Genomic DNA, 14,787 nt, shown 5'->3' with positions numbered 1-14,787 from the left:
CACACACAATCAGAGTAAGTTTTTTTGCCTCCTCAAGAACCAATTTTTGTCTTCTCGGGGGCAATACCGTTTCCCCATGTTGAGAATGTCTGTGGTAGCTATAAGAAATAGGTAGGCAAGGACAAAACCGTTAAAAAGAAGCTCCTCTGAGGAGACACTGAAAAAAAAAAAGCCTAATTATTTTGGATTTATGTGTAAAAAGAAAAGTAGAATTATTTTTTTCTAGCACCGGGTTTTCTCATAGTGGATTCTCCACGTTTCAGGTGACCACGGATGCAATCGGAAGGTTCCCTTCTAACCTAGAGATGAACAGGTCAGCCTTCTGGTGGGCTGAGAGAAGAGAAGAAGACAGCTTTCAACGAAATCCGTTTGGTTAGAGTTCTTTAGCGCCCTTTAATCCTCGAAGTCGATGAAGACTCACATCTTTCTGAATGTTTAAAAGAAGAAAGAAACCACAGGTCGTGTGAAAATCTCACTTCACGTTTCTATTTAGACTCTTTAGAGAAACATTTTTCTCTGCTTTTAAAAATATTTTCAGGTCACGTGTTTGAAGAGCAGCCAGTGACTGAAGCAAGCTACTAAAGGTATATACAGAGATGAAAATTATTGTCTAAGAGTATCGATGAACAACTAGGCCTCGTTATTGGCAGAAAGAAAGAAAGGGAGGGGGACTCAAACAGTAGCACCCAGTGCCTGGGTGGCTCAGTGGATTGAATGTCAGACTCTTGATTTCAGCTCAGGTCATGATCCCAGGGTCAGGGGATTGAGCCCTGTGTTGGGCTCTGTGCTGAGTGTAGAGCCTGCTTAGGATTCTCTCTCTTTCTCTCTCTCTCTCTCTGTCATCTCTAAAAGAAAGAAAAGAAAAGAAAAAGTGCTGAAGATGCCTGTGGAAAGAGCGTGTGTAGGAAGATCCTCCAGGATTTCACGATGGTGAGCAGGAGCCTCAGGCCAAGTAACCTGTCCCAGGTTTCTAGAAAGATCTATGGTGGAGAAGCAGGGGAACAGGCAGGCAATTGGGACACTGTCCCAGACAAATTAAAAAAAAAATGTTTCCGATGTTTATTTATTTTTGAGAGAGAGAGAGAGACAGAGACAGAGCATGAGCAGGGGAGGGGCAGAGAGAGAGGGCGAGACACAGAATCCGAAGCGGGCTCCAGGCTCTGAGCTGTCAGCACAGAGCCCAGTGCGGGGCTCGAACTCACAAACTGGGAGATCGTGACCTGAGCCAAAGTCAGACACTTAACTGACGGAGCCCCCCAGGTGCCCCCCAGGCAAATTTTAAGAGATTATTTATCATAGATTTCATCTTTAGTGACAGAACTAGAAAGAAAATTAATTTACAGAGAAGAGTATAGGTTTCTTTTTAAGTTAAATTCAAAAACTGGATCACTTAGAAAAAGGGATGCTTTTTATATAACCCAAATCTTAATTCTAGTTACACAAATGATTTCATTTTAACAATTTGGCCCCTAATACCACTTAAAGAATATAGGAAGTGTTTTATGTATACAGCCCAATAAATATGAATTATATTTATCCCGTTCTATTCTCCTTCAAAATCCCCAAATTCCTAAAACTCAATTATTATTAACAACAACACTGCACTGAGTGCTTAAAAAATGCATCAGATTTAATACAAAAGTTGTTTCCGACTGTGTGCTTAGAAAGAAGAAGGTAATTTTTTTCCCATAGTACTGTATTGGGTATAATTAACAATCTTGTCTATAATTTCCAACAGAAAGTCTACTTAACAAAGATAAAACAGTGAAAGGAAAAAAATAAATCTTAGGACTTTCCTTTGAAAGCCCCATGTGCGATCATTAAATTGTGCTAGCTTGTGTTTTATTTGAACCATCATTCATTTTTGGGCTTTCCCACGAGCTGGGTTTTATTAGTTTTTAATTAGAGCCCAGCCTGTAAAATGTTATTTGTTCCTCCTCTGGAGAATTCAACTAATAAAATGTTTATCACCAAATAAGAAAGGTGATGAAGAAGTTATTTGAGGCTTCTTCATCCGAAAGATCAAGGGGACCGGGACCAGTGCCAAAATGCCAAAGGAAAGCACCAAAACTCATCTTTCATTTCCAGGAAGATGCGAAGGAATGGGGTTCTCCTAGGACACCTGACTGTCTTTGGAATCTGCTTAGTGAGTCAAACTGAGAAGTAAACCGAAGCAACAAACCAGGCTGTGTCAGTGCCAGACGCTGAAAACCCACTGCAGAGGGGCTGGACGCAAGCCTGAGGCTTAAAGGAAGGAGTCTGACCCCAAGGCCCCCACCGACACATCCTCGACAACTGCGCGCCCCAGTCTGATCTTTCATAAATACTACACCTCTGCACGTTGGTAGCCTCACGCACTTATTCCAGGCCTCGCCACCAGCTTGAAATAGCTCGTGAATTGTCATTCATTTCCCAGTCATTCCTGCGCTCTCCCCTACTTGGTTGGAAGAGTCGATGGGGATATTGTTTCAACCCTTGATTCCAGGAGCGAGCTCTCGCTTTGTGGAGTGGCCCATGTCCTTGGACATCCAACTCGGGTCAGCTTACCTTTAATATCCTGCTGATTCGCAAGTTGTTTCAGAACTAGAAGAAGACAAAGAAGAGAGGGTCTTCAGTGCACGTGGGCATTCTGGACGGGGGCTGGGGAGGGGGGGGTGTCTCGTGGTTTATCGCCTGAAATGGAGAGGCTGAGGCTTACCTTCAGCGGTAAGGTTAAACTCAGCGGTCACTTTGCCGTAACTGTTCTTGATGCAGCAACGGTAGATGCCCTGGTCCTTCTGACCGGCTTGGACGATGGCCAAGGACACAGCCGAAGTGTCGTCTGCCCTGCAATAGGGGACGTGAATGTTGGAACGCTTCATCGTTCTGAAGCTGCATTTTTCTAACACACTTAAGGAGAAAGGAACAGGTGCTTCCCTGCCCTAACATTTGGGGCTAGTGGGCTGGCTAAAGAACAAGGTCTCGATAAGCTGTTTGCATAATTCATTTTTATCTGTGGGAGATGACTGGTGCAATTTTGCTTTAACATCCTCTCTCCAAATAGGCAATAGGAATCAAAACCATTTGGGAGCCTTGGCTGTGACCTGCAGAGCCAAGAACCGGAAATGTGAATTCTGGGGGCCGTCATTAACGTTTCTGCTCAGAATTCACCTCCGTTACGTTACTGACCCAGGTGCTCTGGGCTTGAAGGAGACCTGAAAGCTCTAAACCAAATCTAAACACAGACACAATACAGGACAAGCGAAAGGGGGTCTTTGCTGTAAATAAGGACCCATGGCTGAGGGTGTTTTTGAATAGGGTACTCTTCTAGTGAATACTGCCCATCCATCCACCCGCCCCAAATTATTAAGTTCCAGGCACTGTGCCACGAACAGAAAAACCAGTGGTGGTGGTGGTGAGGAAAGAGAAGGAGGAGGAGGGGGGAGGAGGAGAAGAAGAAAAGGCAAATGGGTGCTCCCAGCTCAGTGCTGCCCAGACAAAATGAAGCCAACGTTGGTCAAGTGTAAAGGCCAGGCCACATGTCACCAGTAAATGGCAGGCCTACTAATGTATGCTCCCTACAGGGAGGCTAGGTTTTCTAAAGACATCTCAAATGGAAAATGGACCCAAAAGATTCAAATGCCAAGTCTGAGCTCAGAGCAAGATGGCCAAAAACCCTACTGGTTAATTACCCTTGGCTGACAGCTACAGAAAGTGCTTTAAATGAATGATTAGTGCTTCTTTTTATAAAGCTCTAGGGAGTGGTCTTGGTTGTTTTTTTTTTTTTTTTTTAAGCCAAGCCACTTATTCTCCATTATCATCCTTCCTAAGCCATACATAAGACAGGCAGGGTAATGGCAACGTTTTAGGCTGCGTGGCCTCATTCCATCTGTCACGATCCAGTTAGGTTTTCTGGAGGGATGTTATAGAAATTACAGCTCGAATCCGGCATCACTATGGCATTTGGAGCATAATTTCCAGACGTATGCTCCAAGCAAACGTATTTGATTTAGTTATACAAAAAAACTCGATTTTCCTTCCTTTTTCAGGCTCCTTGCAATGAGATTAAGGGGACAGGACACCTCCCGTGACTCAGGGAGCTGAACGGGGACTTCCCTCAGCAGAAAGAAGCACCTGGGGCTTGAGTTATGCCCACTGAGCCAGGTGATCTGTTTTAGAATAAGCCACACTCCCTCAGGTGTGTTGGGTGAAGCCCATGGCCCACGGCTCACATGAACAAGCATTTATTGCCAGCCAGGCGCTTAGGGAGCCATTCGTCAGCTTTGTTCCACACGGGTACTCTCGGCAATGGTTCTCACTCTCTCTCTCTCTCTCTCTCTCTCTCTCTCTCTCTCTCTCTCCCCCCTCCCCTCCTCTCCTCTCCTCTTCTAACCTAGGGCCCCAGAAATACACGGCTTTTCCCATCTCAGAAATGGTTACTTATCACCTTCAACACCTGCTACTTTCTATTACTTCATGGATTGTTTTTTTTCCCCTTGGATTCTCCTTCTTAGCTTTGAAATTTGGCATGCTAGTAGGAATTTGTGAAAGAGAAAAAACACAGATTCACAAACAGAAGAGAGCTCTATGATCTTGGGACTGTGGAACCTCAGACTAGAAGATGATTTGGCATGTTCCCCTGATTTAAAGTTATTTTTTTATGTTTTATTTTATATTTGAGCATGAGAGAGCATGAGCAGGGGAGGGGCAGAGACACAGAAACAGAAGCTAAAGCAGGCTCCAGGCTCCCAGCTGTCAGAACAGAGCCCGATACGGGGCTCAAACTCACGAGCGGTCAGATCATGACCTGAGCCGAAGTCAGAAACCGAAATGACTGAGCCACCCAGGCGCCCCATCATGTTCCCCTGATTTTAAAAGCATCGTGACACATTTCATGATTTTTTGAGGCCACAAGACTCAGGGGTGGCAGAGCCTGAGTAAGAACCCTTCCCTGCTTTCCCTGTCTAGACCTCTGTCTTCGTTCCTTACTTATCTTGGATACTTAAGTGAGTGGGGTTTCAGCTTCAATTTTCCTTTTTACCTCCTATCACTATTTTCTTTTAGAACTACGTTGTGAAACCAGCAACAACCATGAAAAGTAACCAGGCAAATATCGCACCTTCTCTGCACTTGGGCTACTGACTTTGAATCCTTTGTCCACCAGACCGTAGAATCTTCATGAATTTCTGCAAACTGGCAGCTTAATTTTACATTCCCAGAGTGGTCAGGGAACATCTCGGCTTGGATCTTTTTTAGTAATATCGGAGCTGGAAACGAGAGAGTTTCAGGTCAGTGTTCTTACAATAGTGGCAGAGAGTGGCCACAACAGTGGCCAGAAGACTTTCCCATTTTATCGCATTTAATTTTCACAGCAATCCCAAGAATGGGGATAATTATCCCCCTCAATTTATGGATGAGGAAACCAAGTGTCTGAGGGAAGATGTGACTCGCCTAAACATTCAGAAAATGAGCAAATCAATCTAAGAGAAAAATCTCATTTTGCATTACTTAAGACTCCCAAAGTGGGGCACCTGAGTGGCTCAGTCATTTAAGCGTCTGACTTTGGCTCAGGTCATGATCTCAACTTGTGAGTTCGAGCCCCGCGTCGGGCTCTGTGCTGATAGCTCGGAGCCTGGAGCCTGCTTCGGATTCTGTGTCTCCCTCTCTCTCTGCCCTTTCCCTGCTCACGCGTGCACTCTCTCTCTCTCTCTCTCTCTCAAAAATAATAAACATTAACAAAAATTAAAGTCCCAAAGTGAGATCTAGAATGCACAAAATGAAGTAGAATGTGAGAGGCTTTTTTTTTTTTTTTTTAAAGAAGAGGCTGTGGGATTGGGGATACCTAGTCTATAAACCCTGAGCCAAATAGAGCCGTATTTAAATGATCGCCAGGTAATCCAGGTCAAAATCAGAGCTGGGGCTTAGGGAGCAGGACAAAATCCAGGTTATCCAAGTAATTGCGGTTATGCCCCCAGATATAAAAGGCAAAGCAACAATAAGATATTTAGTGAATAATTCTCTCCCATCTTTCCCCTTGATCAGCTATCTTTGCTGAAGATATCCGAGCGGATTGCAGTGATGTCTGATAGCGATTTCATCAGCAAAAGAGACAGACGTGTCTCCTTGAATGAAACACGATCAATCAGGAAACAATTCCCTGGTGTGTGGGGTGCGGGGTGGGGGGGGGAGGCTGGGCTGAGCTCCTTGAATGTCGCCTTTTAACATCAGGGATCAGGGCACTGCAGGCCAGCTGAGTGTGTCATTCCTCGGGACAGCCACGGGGCAGCAGCACAGACAGCAGAACGAGACGAGACGGCTGGCCCCGCCAGGTGGGCAGAATGACTTGGCTGGGTTCCTGGCAACGAGGTGTCCGTCCTCGTGCAGGCCAAGCTCCACAGCACCGCAGCCGTGGTGACTCAAAACACTGTGTGATCCCCGGCCAAGCCCGCAGTCCCCAGTGCCAACGCTTTATTTCCCCGCTACCTCAGATCCCACTGCTGGGCAGCAGTCGATGGGTTAAATGTGCCTTCTCCTCTCTCTTTGATGCCAACGTATTTAAAAGCTTGTTTTCTTCCCAGGAAGTACTAATGAGCCGCTCAGGGGACAGATCCCTCCACTATAGAGTAACTGAAGACACTAACAATATCATGGCAGAGAGAGAAGATACACCAAGTTTAGTGAAGGCAAAACCCATTTCGGATTATTCGGTCCTACGCGGCTGGCTGCGTTAGGTACTGAGGCCCACAGTCTCAAACTCTCGCTCCAGAGTCTTGCCCAAGCCCGCCTCCTCGTCTGGAACTTAAGTCCTCAAGGAGCCTTCCAGCACAATGTGGTGGCAGTCTTCATGGATGGTTTTGCGGAGACCCCAATGTCCCCAAAGCTGCCAACTCTGTCCACTGCCCACTAGAAGTTCTGAACCCAGAAACCTGGGAGGATAGAGGGAAGGGCCAAAAATGGGAAGCAAAGCAAAATGAGGGTCTCTGAGCAAGAGGCCTCAGGGCTTTAGGAAGGACCCCTGTTTGTATCGGATGGAACGGGGAATGGGGATAAAGGACAGCCTTCAGTGTGGCTAGGTTCCTCTTCTGTGCACGTTCGGGTCAAGGGTTGATGGGAAAGGATAGAGCAGCCCCCTCCTGCCAGGTGAGTACACAGCTGTGAATGTCCCCAAGAAAGGTTACTCAGTTTTATTTCTTTGAGTCCTCTGAGTCACGTGCTTCTGTCCACCACACACACACACACATACACACACACACACACACACACACACACACACAGACTCCTTCCCCCAAGGGGTCTCTGGTGTGACAGTGCTCTCCCCTCCCAGAATGCAGTGCTCAGGGAAGCCACGCAGTCTCTGAGAGCAAACTCTGCCAGCTTCTGCTTTTCCGGATAGTCTGTGTTCCCATAGTAACTCGGATAACCGCGGACAAGGATTCCAAATAGACATTTCCCTTAGGGTTGAAACCACTTCAGAGATCTTTTAAAATACTGCTCTGTTGTCTTTAAAGCAGTTTCAAAAAAATTTTTTTTCACTTTTGTTTATTTTTGAGAGAGAGAGAGAGAAAGAGAGAGAGAGAGAGTGTGTGTGTGTGAGCGGGGGGGGGGGGGGGGGAGAGAGAGAGAGAGAGAGAGAGAGAGAGAGAGAGAGAGACAGAATCTGAAGCAGGCTCCAGGCTCTGGGTTGTCAGCACACAGCCTGACGCGGGGCTCGAACTCACAGACTGCGAGATCATGACCTGAGCTGAAGTCAGAGGCTTAACCGACTGGGCCACCCAGGCGCCCCTAAATAGGTTTTAAAACCTATATACTAGAAAACTGGTTGGGTGCTCCCCAAAACTCTTCAGAAGGTAGTTTTGTATTTCCTCCTGGCTGCAGGGGGCGCTGAGGGCCTAGGTGATGTGTGTTGGGAATAATGAGCGCCTGTGTGGAGGTCCGAACACTCAGGAAGGAGAAAAGCCCTGCCCCCCCCCCTTTGGGGCATAAGGGGGCCCCAGCGTCGGGCTCTGCCACACGCAGCTCCACGACCTCACTGCGGGGTCTTCTCTTTTGACTCGTCCCGCCCGTGGGAAGGGAAAAAAAGAGCTCTGAAATGAAAGAGGCTAAAATTTGGGTTAAGGGATGGAGCTTGGGGTCACGTGATGCACCCCCCCCCCCCCCCCCCCCACAGCACAAAAGTGACCAAAATTGCCAGGGCCCTGAGCCTCACGTGGCCTGAAACCTGGAACGGAGGTTTCAGAGGGCGCTTCCGACTCAGATGAAGAGGAGGGTGAGCTGGAAAGAAACGTTACGCTCAAATTCGGAAGGAAACCCGGGATTCAAGTAAGCTGCTGTTAATGAAAATCACCAATTAAAAAAGAGGCTCCCAAATTATCCCTGAATGTTTACTTCCGTAAATCCTGCTTGCTGTGTGTGGTCTGTTGAATTATACTAATTAGCGACACTGATGAACGCTTCTGTTTATCTTTTAAAATATTTTTTAAAGGGTAATGAGACAGAAAGTCATCTTAATCCTACTCCCTCGATTTCAACTTACCCACAGGCAGCCTATTCAGTGATTCTCTTTCCAGATCACCTGGGAACTTGTTAGACACGCACTTTCTCGAACCCACACCTTGAACTGGAAACTCTGGAGGGGGAAGCCCAACGATCTGCAGGGGATGTGAGGCCAGTGGAGCTTGAGAACCACGAGCATACAGGCCAGGCCACCATTTGGTCACTGCCAAGCCACCAATGCCTATCCAGTGGACCCTCACCTTAAATGCAGAGGACTCAGAAGGACACCAGACATCTGGTTCACAAACCCAAACGTTACCAACGACAGAAAGCAACAGCACCTCACCTTTCCCTTCTCTTTTGCAAGGTGGCTTTTTTGCGTCTTTTTCCTCCTCTGTGCATGATGCCGGTGTTTCGAGTTTAGGAATCTTTTTAAGAAAGCTTGAGCTCTTTAGGACATTTTCCTTCTCTTCCAATCTCAGCCTCAGGGCGGCCACCCTGGACAGAATTTTCTTCTTTACCCCCTCAGCTAAATGTCCACCCCCTGAGGTTTCTGGCTTCTTGACCTCCTCTGAGCCACTCCCTGCTGGTGGGGCTTTTGGGAATCTGAGGGTCTGGGCTGCCGTGTGACCGAGATTCTCTTCCCTGGTTCTTCTCCCATAGCCCAGGTTGGAGCCCTGTTGACATGGGTGCTGTGATATCTCAGGAGCTTTCTCTGAGGCACATTCACCTGAACCAGATGCCGAGGTCACTGCTGGAGAGCCAGAGGTACTCACATGCTTGATTTCCCCAGTGCGGGGCTCCTCTCTTTGAGGTTCCCGAATTGTGTGGCTTACTGAAAAGTCTGCAGTGTTTCCTTTGGGAGATGAAGCACAGGGCAACGGAGCGAGACCACTAGAAGAGGGTGAAGGTTTCCCACACTCACTCTCAACAGCTTCCCTTTCCTTCGAGTCAGAACGTGCATATTGGCGGTTTCTGGGCTCAACTAAATCATTCTCGGGGACGTCATGAACTTGACCTGTGGAGTTGTGACTATCAACGCCAACAGATGCATGAGTCATCACTGCAAGACAGTTAGAAGGAGGTGAAGTGGAGAAAACAGGTTCTGCTTTGTTGTTTTTACTTTGTTCAGCCTCCCCTAAGCTTCTCTTACTGCCTTCTTGTATTTGACTTATTCCACATCCACTTGGAATGGTTTCCCCCCCTTCGTCAGGACGTGGGACTTGCAAGATGGCGGGTTGGACTTCCAGTCTCTGGCCCATGTTCCCATCATTCAGTTTGCTCTCCTCTCTGATGATAGCCGGTGTGGATTCAGAAGGCCCTGGTGTCCCAGCCCTGGTGCACACCATCTCACCTGCTTCATCCGTGGGGTCTACAGAGGATTCTACGATTTTAGGGCAGGTCAGAAACTGTTTAAAGAAGGCAGCATGATCCTTGATTTGGTTTTCCTCTCGGTTTTGACTCACTTTACTCACGTTTTCCTTCTCTCCGGTTTTGGAAGTCTCTGATGACAAATCTGTGACGGGTAATTCCTTTTCGTCTACAGGATCCACAGATGACTCCAGGAGTCTGGGCTGGCTCAAATACTGGGAAGAAAGGCTACTCCAATATGCACGGCTGGCGCGTTTTTCACTGACATGGGTTTCTCTGTTATTAGCAAGGGCCGGGCCAGACTCAGCCTGAGGACTGTGAGCCTTGAGAACATCAGATAGAGCCCAGACCCTGTCAGGAATTACGGGACCAGCTTCTAACTCCTTGCACTCAGAACCCGTCTGTGGTCTTGGGAGCCAGTCTTCTGCAATGGGAGCCTCCAGAGTTATAATCTTCAGCTTTCTGCCCGCTCTCCAAAGTCCTGGCCCACTCTCTCTGGAGCCTTCCAGGAAGATATCAGAGAGAGGTGGAGTGTGGCTCAGAGCTTGACCATCATCTTCCACCTTGCACACAGTAGGCCCCAGGTCTGAGCTCTGCCCGCTCTCCTCCCTGGAGTTTGCCGACAAGTGGTCCAAGGGCACTGGGTGTATTGCCCCTTGTGCAACAGCTGTCATGGGCCACCTTTCTTGGAAACCACCCTCGGAAGCAAAACTCTGTGGGGGTAAGCTCTCGTGCTGGATCCTCTGTGTTCTTTCACTTTCTTTTTCTTGGAAATCCTCTTCAAGGCTCCTATTGTCTGCCCTGTCCACAGTCAGGCTCTTATCTCCAGACTGGTTATCAGTCTGGAGAGGGCGGCTGCTACAGAAGCCCTCTACCTCTGGGAGCCGAGGAATGTGGATGGGGACTCCTGGTCCACGGGGAGCCATGCCAAAGGGCTCCTTTAGAGATTCGGTTTTGGAATCATTTAAAATATGACCCAACTGAGCATGCGAAGTGAGGTGGAGAATATTTTCATCTGGTGCCTGAGGTGAGCTCCCCTTGGGTCCATCTGCAAGACTGTTCTCGGCAATGGAAACAGGGAGGTATTTGGCTGGGTGAACTTTGGGGGCCATGGTAACTGGGGGCCATGTGTCCCCACTCTCCCTGGCCACCTGAAGACCCTTCAGATGAGCAGTGAAAGTCGTTGGCGTCTCACGAGGAAACATTACACCTGAGCCATTCCTGGCTGATGTGTCTGTGGTGTCTGGGCCACCGTTACTGGGGCCCTCGTTGCCGCCTTCTGCCAACTGCACAAAAGAGCTGTTCTCAGAACGTAGAGGCTGTTTTCCCTCAAGGCCTCCTGAGTTGCTGGGGCCGGGCCTTTCCTGGCCAGCCCGTACTGTGGAGACTGACGTGGAGGTGAAATTCTCCACCGCCGCTAAGTTTTTCCCTGTGCCCCCTTCACTGGCTTTTTGTGAAAGGTTCCAGGTGAAAACACTGGTAAAAAGAGGGGGCATGGCGGAGTCTCGCTCCTTGGCGCTCTTGCATGGCAGCTGTGGAGGCTCAGAACCTCGCGTCTGAAAAAGAACGCCCGGCGTCCTGTCATCAGGAGAACATAAATCAGATACTTCGCTTTGACTTTTTGCCAACTCTAAGTCCGCGGAGCAAATTTCGTGAGGCGAGTATTTATCAGGGGAGGCTCTGGCAGGAGAGTCCGTGGTCGGCCATGTTCTTTGGCCACGTGCTTCCAGAAGCTCTAACACACACGCTGCTTCTCTGGCCCTTGGCCCACCCCACGCAGTTTCCAGAGTGGTGATGGTATCTGTGGGTTCAGGGGAAGCAACGGAGAGAGGCTTGGGCTCCCCAGGGTCAGCGCTGCCCTCCTGGGGGAGAAGCGCTGACAGCTCCCGGGGGGACCTGTTTTCATTACTGGCGTCTGGGATGCTCAGCTCACGTCCGAGGTCTTCCCAGGAACTTCCAAGTGCGCGGTCTTTTCTGTCTTGGTTGTCTCCGTGCTGCGGGCATCGAGTGCAGCTTTCCAGCTCCAGGTATCGGGCCAATGATGCGTATTCTTCGTCGATCCCTCCTAAGTTGGGGAAGGAATTTGTTGTGGTCCCAGGAGGGGCAGACGGCTCCCCAGCAGGCTCTGAGAAGGCTGGCATCCGGCTGAGAGTGTCTCTCCCCCTGACCGGTTCCTGAATTTGCACCTAGGAAGATGAAAGAGATATTAATAGAATTGTTCCTAAGAGAGCCCGCAACTGGGCATAACTGCAACCCCAAGACTGTTAATCCTTGATGACTGTAATAACGCACAAGAAGAGTAGCAGGAATGATCGAAATCTAAACACTGGTCCCCTAACTCTCTCTAGCTATTAGAGACTTCCTGGAGACATGCAAATTTAAGCAACTGTACGTTCCAGGGGGCCCTTGGTCAAATTCCCCATTATAAGCAAAAAGCCTTCTTTTTTTTTTTCTTTTCAACATTTTTTTTTTTTATTTATTTTTGAGACAGAGAGAGACAGAGCATGAACGGGGGAGGGGCAGAGAGAGAGGGAGACACAGAATCGGAAACAGGCTCCAGGCTCCGAGCCATCAGCCCAGAGCCTGACGCGGGGCTCGAACTCACGGACCGCGAGATCGTGACCTGGCTGAAGTCGGACGCTTAACCGACTGCGCCACCCAGGCGCCCCTAAGCAAAAAGCCTTCTGACAGTCCTCATTCAATGTTTTCTTTTCTCTCTGGGGGGGGGGGGGGGAATGGGAATAAATTGCATGTAAACTAGTTTGATCAAGTCGGTCACCAGAGCTTGTGGGCGTCTTTCCAGAAAGATACGTTTCACATGATCATAACAAATGAAATATGCAATGCTTGTAAAGTAGCAATGGACAACCTTTGTTCCCCAAATATGACAGCTTGCTGGTTAATAACATTACTAAAGAACGGAGAAAGTCCTGTCCTTTGAACCCGCCTTTCACGAAGTAACAAGGTTATGACGGACCATTAACACTGTCGATTATATCTACCTCAAAAAGGCTATAAAATCCTGGAACACCTCTTCCACTTTGTTTTTTTTTTTTAATGTTTATTTATTTGTTTTGAGAGAGAGAGCACCCACATGAACGGGGAGGGGCAGAGAGAGAGGGAGAGGGAGAATCCCAAGCAGGCTCCACGCTGTTAGTGCGGAGCCCGATGCAGGGCTCAAACTCACAAACCATGAGATCATAACCTGAGCAGAAATCAAGGGTCGGACATTTAACCCACTAAGCCACCCAGGTGTCCCACCTCTTCCATATTAAAACAGATGCCCCGTGGCAGGCAAACCATGTCCAGGAGATGTAAAAAATTCAGGACTGCTTAGGGTTGGGAGAAGAGAGAGAGAGAAAAAAAGGGAAGGGAGGGAGGGAGGAAGGAAGGAATCAAAGAAGGAAGGAATCTCACATGGTGAGGAGTAGACCCTGCCTGTTCTGTGACATTGGCTATTGTTTAAGGAAGCAACAAGATCTTGGACTAATTTCTTGTCTCTTAAAACTATTAGCTCATCCATTATTTCAATACATATCAAAATTAGGTCCAGCAAACACAAAGGGAATTTCTGCTCAATTTCAGGAAGAATCTCCATCTTCCTGCCAACCCCTCAGGAGTCCTGCTTTGCAGCAGCCTCATTCAAGTGTGCAGAAACTGATAACTGGGCTTATAGAGGGGAACAGACAGCGTCTCCCAGCGTGTGACAAAGTAGACCTGGAATGTTCCTGTGCACAGTGTGGTTCTGCGTCCTGAGGCTCCTTCCCATAAACCACACGGGAGAATCTTGGTCTTACTGTCCCCTGGTCAATCCCTTCACTTACTGCCAGTGGGAAACAGGACAAGGGCATGACCACACCTCCCTCCAAGGCTGCCTGCTGCCACCAGGGAGCCACCTCTCACTCTCCTTAAAGCTAGCCTGACGTTCATTTATTTCTGATCTTATTGGCACACTAGTGCTAAAGGAACAAGAAGAAATGTAGTATAATTTCCTGTGCTATAAACTCCATGAGGGCCGGGACCATTCATCTATCCAGCAAGTATTTATGGAATGCCTCCAATGTACTAGGGAGTATCCCAGGTGATGTGGATACAACTCAGGCAATATGCCCATCTGGAAAGAGCTCCCATCCTATGTTGTATTCAAGGTCTATTACAACAATTAGCACCCAGCAGGTGCACCATAAGCACTTGTTGAAAGAATGAGTAAATGAAAGAACCGTGCCCCAGTTCAGACAGCTCAACCTGACGTCAGCTACTAAGCCTCTAAATCTGAAGGGCTTTGGGCTTTCTGCTGCTCCTGACTTTCTATTTAAAAAAGAAAATAAAAGAGGAGAGGGGAGGGGAGGAGAGAGGAGGGGAGGAGAGGGGAGGGGAGGGGAGGGGACGGGAGGAGAGGAGAGGAGAAAAAAGAAAAGAGAAAAAAGGAAAGGAAAGGAAAGGAAAAGAAAGAAAAGAAAAGAAAAGAAAAGAAAAGAAAAGAAAAAAGAAAAGACAAGACAAGACTGAGTCATAAGCAGGGGATCTACTGGTTCACATCCTGGTGTTTCCAAAAAGGAAAATGTATTTACTCTCTTTCTATATCCCCCATCACATTAAAATGGAAAAGGAAAACAAGATAACTTCTGGGAAATAAGCAAGGTTGTGGGTTTTTTTTTCTTTTTTTCTTTTAGTGCCAAGAAGTTTAACATGTGTATGGTTTCACCTCTATAGCACATATAGAGAATGTTCTTTTCATTTCCTTTTTTGGTTCCGTCTTTTTTTCATAGTGAGCTGTGGTACAAATATACTGAAATATCAAACGTAGAAAATGTGGATAATTCCCCGGTCATGATTTGAGGAATGAGGGAAGACTGTCCACTTAAAAACACGGTGACCCTCTCTCGAGCCTTCTTCCTTGGCCTGAATTTCTACTACCTATGTCAGTCCTTTATTTTAAGATCT

The 14,787-nt window shown here is 47.8% G+C and overlaps 1 protein-coding gene across 2 annotated transcripts in view; it reads right to left on the bottom strand.

Annotated features, from left to right (window-relative positions):
* Positions 1-14,787, bottom strand: part of ALPK2 (alpha kinase 2) — a 103,393-nt gene that overhangs the window by 30,939 nt on the left and 57,667 nt on the right. For both annotated transcript variants that reach the window (XM_049620267.1, XM_049620266.1), the window contains 4 exons: positions 8,819-12,029; positions 5,099-5,246; positions 2,699-2,826; positions 2,548-2,583 (listed from right to left, as the gene is read on the bottom strand). In XM_049620267.1, the coding sequence (XP_049476224.1) occupies positions 2,548-2,583; positions 2,699-2,826; positions 5,099-5,246; positions 8,819-12,029 (3,523 nt within the window). The remainder of the gene's footprint in view (positions 1-2,547; positions 2,584-2,698; positions 2,827-5,098; positions 5,247-8,818; positions 12,030-14,787) is intronic.

Source organism: Panthera uncia (genome assembly GCF_023721935.1).
Source record: "Panthera uncia isolate 11264 chromosome D3 unlocalized genomic scaffold, Puncia_PCG_1.0 HiC_scaffold_8, whole genome shotgun sequence".
Taxonomy (NCBI): domain Eukaryota; kingdom Metazoa; phylum Chordata; class Mammalia; order Carnivora; family Felidae; genus Panthera; species Panthera uncia.
Note: the sequence above shows the minus strand (reverse complement) of the source record. Positions and strands in the feature narration are given on the sequence as shown.